This window comes from Crocodylus porosus, unplaced genomic scaffold (genome assembly GCF_001723895.1).
Source record: "Crocodylus porosus isolate Cpor-Errol unplaced genomic scaffold, CroPor_comp1, whole genome shotgun sequence".
In the NCBI taxonomy this organism is placed as follows: Eukaryota; Metazoa; Chordata; order Crocodylia; family Crocodylidae; genus Crocodylus; species Crocodylus porosus.
Window position 1 is genome coordinate 1,661,977 of NW_017728893.1, and position 7,397 is coordinate 1,669,373.

Genomic DNA, 7,397 nt, shown 5'->3' on the forward strand with positions numbered 1-7,397 from the left:
GGTTAGCAAAGATGTATAAAACCAAGGCTGGTCCTGTATTTGGAGTCTTTTTCTGCTGTTACTTCTGACCTACCAATAATAATTATGCCAACTAGTTGTGAAAACATCTCAAGAAGAGTATTACAAAATACAGTGGTCTACAACAGCAAGAGCTGATAAGAACCCTTTTTGTTGGTAACGGAAGTCAAACAAGAAGGGAGAAAAAAAGAGTTTATACGTCCAGCGCCGTTTTAGTTCTAAACAAAACAAAAGTTGCTTTATAAAATGGGGTAACTGGACAAATTTAGGCCACTTGGCTACAGGAAATCCTAGAAATGTTAGACACATACACCGAGATCTCTGGTAGTATAACTGCAATAGCAGGAACTGAGGACAAACTCAGTTTTTGCATATAGGTACTATCTTTGCAAATATATTATCTGCCAAATGAAATGCTGTACAACATCTGGTAAAAGTTTAAAAGACACTTAGCAATTCCTTCTGGAATTTCATCTTTAACCGACATGCAAATTTAAGATGTGCTTTTGCTGAATTTATTCAAGTCCAGGTTTAGCTGGTGTATAATTATGCCGATTCCAGTCCTCATTTTCACTTTCCAAAATATACTGAAATGGCTAAGACGGGACTTTCTGAACTGTGTGCTTAATGTTGGCTACAGCCTACTCCCCATCGACAACAAATGAAAGGAGTCCTTCCTCTGTTACCAAGCTTTGTTGTGGTAACATTAGGAGTACTTTAGTTCCCCAATTTCTTTAGCCCATGCTACAGTTCTTCACCTCCTGGCAGCCGCCGTACACAGAAGCCACTAAGTATACTCAGGTTTCTAACAAGATTGCCACCCCCACCAATCAAGCATTCATTCATTTTCTAAAAGAATTACTGCCAAGTTCTTAGTCAGATCCTCAAATGAGATTTTGTTTTAGCTTTGGAAGGTGGTTTTTCTCCTCAAAATCTGACCTGGTGACCTGGTAGAGAACACCACTAACTCTTCAAGCCAGTGCAGTAATGAATCTTGAAGCATTTCATTGAGCAAGACAATGTAGAATACCAAAGAGCAGTGGTTCTCCTACTGCAATGCACTTGTTTGATAGTAAAAGGTCTCTCTAAAGTAGCCTATTGCTCACCTATGATAGTGGATTTACATGATTCTGCTTACACAAATTTAAATTATTACACATTTATAGCCAGACAGTGTCAAGAAAATCCTAAGTCTTATAGCAGAAAAGGGAAAGTCCTACCTGGATCTCCTCCTTCATCAGGTATGAAAGACCAACTTCTTCCTCCTCTTCACCCTCCCCCAAATCTGAACCTGCATCATCTTCATCTTCATCTTCTTCGTACTCTCCTGGTGGACCAGCTTCATCTTCATCTTCTTCATCCTCCTCATCCCCTTCTGAAAGGCAGGTAATTTCTTACAGCTTTACTTAAACCTCAAAGGCTTGTTTGTAAACTCATCTTAAATAAGCTTCTAAAAACCGAATGAGCCACAGAATCAAATATGAAAATGATGGGTACAAAAAAAGCTTTTGGTATCAGCAATAAAATGACTGCTTCTATATAGTTCTGTCTCAGTAAAAAGTTTTGTACTCATGTTTTCCTAAGTGCAATTCTCCTTTAACTGCACAGCACCCATGACTACACTGTTTGCAAGTGCACTCCCTCTGCCCTCATTACTCAATAGAAGCACTATTTGATACTGGCCTACGCTTCAAAAATGTAGCTGATCTGTACTCCAGCAGTTCAACTGTCACTCTAGTTCCAATTTTATATTTAGGTATCGCCTGAATGGCATAACTAACAACTGCATGTTTAGAGAACTTACCTTCATCATCCTCATCTTCTGAGTCAGGAGCCTCATTATCTTCCTGATCAAACCCATCTAGGTAGGTGATCTGTTGAAGCAGCTCAAAAACGCTTTCCCTGTAATCTTCCAGGTTTGTGACGTCACAGTTGAACAAGTCCAGGCTCTTCAAGTTTTTGAGATTTTGCTGAAAATGAATTAAAAAATTACTCACCAAGATGAAATAACTACTTGGTACCTCCAAATACTGTACTGTTGCCTCCTAAATGTCATTGATTTTACTGTGTATACCCACCACCTTCTCTTTTCCTTTGCTGTTTCCCATTGCCCAGAGTTCATTTAAGAAGGTCTTGGTGCTGACAGTCAAAGTTCCTTCCCCATAAGACCAGGGATACCACCCCTCTCTCTATACTTACTTTTGAAATAGCTTTGACCCACGTTACTTCCCATTAAGATGCACATCTTTGCTTCTGGAACCCCCAAAAGTACATCCCTCTTCAGAAATATGATCCTATAAATCACTCAGGGCTCTCCCATTCTCTGTGGTCAGCACAGCCAACTGTGTCCCAGCACCAATCCTACCATGCCTGGTGGAGAGACAGCTTTCCATGGCCTGAAAGGGGCAGCTATGGATGTGCTGATAGAGGTAATCCTGCTTAGGGAGTAGGAGATCTGGGTTCTGTAGCCCATTATAGTCATTAGCTGTTTGAGGTGTTCTTTTAAATACTTCAATGATGCTATGAAAATTGCAGTTTTTGTGGGCCACGTATAAGAGACACCACTTTCAGCGGGTAGTTTTGGCACTTAAACAAGTATGCAACAAGTATAATTAACTTAAATAGAAACAATTTTATCTCTGTGACGACTCGAACCAGTGAGATTCAAGGCAGACTATCATTACCAAGTTTCTAAAACACTCGTTTAGCCCAAGACCAGCAAAATTAATCATAAAAGATTAGCAGCTTGCTTCCAAAAACTTAATTAAAAATTTGTTAACTGTTTTCACTAGGGCACAAACCACTTGTTAAAAGTGGTCTTGTGGATACCTTTCATTCACTAACCAAGCAGTTTAACTTTTTTTTAGCATAATCAGTTGTTATTAAAGAAATCATACCGTCTTTTAATGCATTTTAACCACTGAAAACAAATACAGGCCCGGCAATACACAACTATCACTGACAGATCACAAGTTTGAATACATCTCCTCTCGTAAATCCCATGGCTGACACAAAATTGATTACTACAGAGTCTTTACAAGTCTCTCTCTAATGAACCATAGGATGATGCATTTATTGCAATAGGAGTAATCAATACTGGCCAAAGTGGGATACAGAAATTAAAAAAAAAGAAGATTCAAATGTTGCCAGAACTGGCAACAAAAAGTTACCTACGGCTGGGGAAATAGTGAGAATTTTGCTCTTTGGATACTGTTCAGTTCTGTTGAATGTCACAGTTAAGCCATCGTGTTTATTATCTTTTTGTGTTTTATTGATTTCCTATTTAAACCGTGTTAGTTGTACTTATCCCTTCTACTTGCTGTGACCTTCTATCGTCAGGCACTTACAAACATTACATTTGCATTCAGTTACAAAATTATCATCTTTTCAAATGCTAGAAAGATTCTGACTTCTTTAACACATTGCAATCTTCTAAGAATCTTACTTTGTACTTACAAGGGCTTCCACAGTGCTGAGATCTTTGATTTTGTTGCCACTTAGATTTAGATATGTGAGATTTGGACATCTTTCTGCCAGGACCTCTAGGCCTCTCGAAATGACGTTGTCGCTCAATTCCAGCTACAGCACACAAAAGTTGGATAATTAGATGATTCTGATAGCAATCAAACCAACCAAGAGCCTGTATTTTATTGAAAGAACACATGCATCACAAGACTATTGGACTTCCTGTAGAGCCTGTAAAACCTCAGATTACTTGTATAAAACGAAGTCTGGTTAAAAATAAAGCAACCCATGTTGATCACATGTACGTCTCTTTAGAGCCTAACATTTATTTCAGAAGCTCTTCACACCTGTACTTGGTAGTGGTAAATCATTAACTAGTTTCATACTTGGGTGTCTACAGACACTTAAGCACATCATCAGACTGTAAGTTGGCAAGTGATCTCACCGATTCCAACTGCTCAGTTAACATGTTTAGCATCGTGCAAACTTAAAATGTTTCCAGGCTTTATTTTTCACGTGGGGATGCAAAACATAGCACTGGATCTTTGTACAGGCTTTAGGTCAACAGAGTAGGTTGAAGCTGGTTCCTTACAGGTAACAAAAAATGATTTCAGTGCTTCCAGCACTTCACCTAATGTGATTGCTCCCGACCCCCTTTCTTTACAACAGAATGGGATGGCCATCATTAACACAGTTTTGAAGTGATGCTTTTTCAGTACTTTGGCTCATTAATGTTTGAAACCATCATTACTTACATTTAGGGTCTTAAAGACCTAATTCTTTAGTTAGCAATGTTTAGTAAAATATTTCAATGAGATGCAAACGTGACTGTGACTATGGAAATACGCAAGTAGTTTAACTGTTGGTGGGTTTCAAGGTATACGACTTTGGCAAGAGAGAACCGATGGGTTTTTGTCTGAAGATACATACCTTTCGGAGCTTACTCAAGGTAGGGAGCTTGGCCAGGGATGTCAGCTCTACGTTGGCCATGCTGAGAAACTCCAGCTCTTTAAAGGAGTCATTCAGACCTTCAATTTCGCCATTGCTGGATCGACAGTTATCAAGCACTAACTCTGTCACCTTTAAACAAAACATAACGTCACTTATTACTTTAATAGGCACCCACAACCAAGCAAGCAATTTGGGTCAAACCTGCAGCCTGACGACAGGCTTTACTTCCCATTTGGGAAGACCTGAACTTGAGTTGTCTGAAGTCATTGACCATGTCAACCTTGAGAGGAGGTAAACAGAGTTTGAAGCATGATCACAGGGAACCAGAAGAGAAAAACTTCATTTATTTTTGACTGTTAACATGCTGGCTTCAGAAAGCACAACCACCAAGACAGAGTTCAGAATCGCAGTCCTTTACACAGCCAGACAAAAACCCATGGTCCTGGTTCTGATGAAAGCCAGGAACAGATGCATCAGAAGAAGCAAGGAGCCGAAAGCCAACTAGACCATTACAGAATGACTCACCCATACAGTTTATTTCCATACCCATCACTTAATGGTTGCTTCATGCCCAGATGAGGGTTTATATTCCCATTCACTATTTAAAATAAGGGGGTATAGCCTCATTTGTCAGAAAAAAAGCACCAAATCCTCTTGCAAACCCTACAGCTTTGACCCTCAAAATATTGAGGCAGGGAGTTCCATAGGTTAATAATGCACCAGATTGAAGCATTTGCTTCTTTATTCTAGATGCATTGACTCTGTGTCGCTGAACATCTCGTAGGGAAAAACTCATTTTCTGTTTGTCCGTCCTCCATGTCCCCACAGGCGGGTTGACCAGTCACGGTCACTACCTCTCTTCCCACATCACACAGTTGCTATTTTACCAACCTGGCTGCACATGAAAAGGATTAAACGCAACACCAGTCTGGGAGGTTCAGCTCTGAAAGCCTCATCTGTACAGATGACTAAAAAAGTCACTTGTTCACTGGCAACTTCTGAGTTATTTTGGTGGGCATGAGCTGCTCATTTGTTTCACGCTTACAATCTTATTTCATGTTCCTGCAGAAAAAGGTGACCAGAGAGACTAGCTTTGAATTGTTTTGTGGTTTCCAAGTCTCAAAGTTGCTCAGGTTTTGCCCTGAAGAGAAGGGAAAGACAAACCATTTTTGGGGGTAACTCCAGCCACAGTTTAAAGGCTTTAAAAAAAATAACCTGACACAGTCAACTTGTCAAAAAAATACACTGTTTATCTGAGTAATAGTTTTTATGCGGGCAATCTTTGTGCAATCAGTCTCTCAGGCTGGGGTAGGTTGATATTGCAGAGTGCTTTTACTCTATCTGGACTTTATTCTTGGGGAGAGCAAGACACGCCAGTTGATAGCGTCCTCGCTGACCTAAATGCAAAAACATCTGCTGGAGTGACAAATCATTTGTTGGCCGAGTTTAACAGCAGGGAAGTGGAGGCTGCAAGTTGATCAGCCTGCTCTCCATGCAGCTGGCACTGCAGTCAATGAAATTACTACAGGAGACTAACTAAAACCACAACCCTCTCCTAAAAAGCAAAGCGCGGCCACAATCTTTCCCTACGCAGCGGGGGAAAAAACTACGCATCAGATAACCACCTGCCTACAGCCACCTCGGGGGGGTGTGGGAAAAAAGTACGTTTAACAATAGACGAAACCTCTTCAGACATCGCATCTTAATTCTGCGCATCTCAATTTGTTTTTGTAAGCACGAGTGCCTTGAGCCTGGCCAGAACTAAAATGGCTCGGGATTAAAAAGTTAAGAAAAATACTTTCAAGATGCCGTTGGCCCCCTTGCGCTGCGTTTCTGGACTTGACGTCAAAGGAAGAGGACTGAAAAAAAAAAAAAGAACCCCCCCCATAAAGTTTCGCCGTCACTGGCTTGCACGGGACTTTTGTTTTGAAGTCACACCGGAGCGGCAGGGGATGGCATTTTCTGCAACACTGGAGCACCAATCCCAGCGCCAAGTTTGCCGAGGGAAGGAGCTACCTGACTGTAGCTGCATGGCGGGCAGGGAGAAGAGCCCTCCTGCGTTGTTCATGACCTCCCAACCGCAAACCTGACTGCTCTCGGTGGGTGGAGGGACCGGCCAGGAGCCTATCTTGTCTCTGATGACTGAGCAGGACCCAGCAGCAATCGCCTTATCTGCCTCTAGCCATTAGGAAGGCCGGTTATAAGCCGTGTGGCTGCAAGAGAAGGAGAGGAGGGTGCCATTACCCCATCATGTGCTCTCTGGGCAGAGCTGAAAAAACTCGGGGAGGGTGGAGGTGGGGAAGGAGAAAGATGACAATGATCATCACCATCATAACAATAAGTAATAATAGATCCAATCCAGAATAAACAGCCCCAAACGTCAGCCAAGACACAGGCCAATTTTGACAAAAAGAGGGTTTCTGATCCTCTCTGATCGCCGGCTGGAGGAAATCAAAGTCGGATTTACCCAGATGGTGTGTTTTTTTTTTTGTTTTTTTTTAAGATGGATTCGGTGCCACTACGACCTGTTTACAACCTCCACCAGTGAGAAGTTAAAAATAAATGAAGACCCAGCCTGCCAGCAATGCCAATGCGGGAGGGATGGGTGAGCGGGTGGCACGCGACTTCGGGCTTCTCCCCACCCCAAAGAAAAGCAGCTGTCGATTGATTTATTTCTTTTTTTAAAAAGGATCCTTTAATACCCCTCCCCCCGAAAACTCACCCCCAAACACAACCGAGAAACTTATGGCGGGCGCATCGCGGTGGGCGACCCAGATTTGGAGTTCATGGAAGGAAAAAGGGGCAGGCGGAAAAGAAAAGCAAGTTCCTAATTTCCCCCAAATCAGCCGAATAATGAGAACAGACGCCCGCAACAGCGATCACAACGAGCCCATGCCAGCGGAGGGGTTTCGAGCCCTCCTTCACTTTTCTAAAAGAAGCGCAGAGGGGGCAGAAAAACCCTT

General features: G+C 42.0%; 1 protein-coding gene across 2 annotated transcripts; it reads right to left on the reverse strand.

Moving 5' to 3' along the window:
• Positions 1–742: 742 nt before the first annotated feature.
• Positions 743–7,265, reverse strand: ANP32E (acidic nuclear phosphoprotein 32 family member E). 2 transcript variants are annotated; one of them, XM_019556265.1, is made up of 5 exons: positions 7,157–7,265; positions 4,414–4,563; positions 3,475–3,597; positions 1,862–1,988; positions 743–1,393 (listed from the first exon to the last, which is right to left on the reverse strand). In XM_019556265.1, exons 2-5 carry the CDS (start codon positions 4,471–4,473, stop codon positions 1,206–1,208), a joined length of 498 nt encoding a protein of 165 aa, XP_019411810.1. In that variant the 5' UTR covers positions 4,474–4,563; positions 7,157–7,265; the 3' UTR covers positions 743–1,205. The 2 variants fall into 2 exon arrangements, with proteins under 2 accessions (XP_019411810.1, XP_019411803.1); XM_019556258.1 differs by having other exon boundaries at positions 1,823–1,988; positions 7,157–7,262.
• Between the last annotated feature and the right edge of the window lie 132 nt (positions 7,266–7,397).

Bases quoted from the DNA above. Each gene is read 5' to 3' on its own strand.
- ANP32E (XM_019556258.1), bottom strand. From the start codon at position 4,473: ATGGCCAACGTAGAGCTGACATCCCTGGCCAAGCTCCCTACCTTGAGT. The intron at 1,989-3,474 runs GTAAGTACAAAG...ATTCATTTTCAG, and splicing joins TCAGCACTGTGGAAGCCCTT to CAAAATCTCAAAAACTTGAA. The intron at 1,394-1,822 runs GTAAGTTCTCTA...CCTGCCTTTCAG, and splicing joins AGAAGATGAGGATGATGAAG to AAGGGGATGAGGAGGATGAA.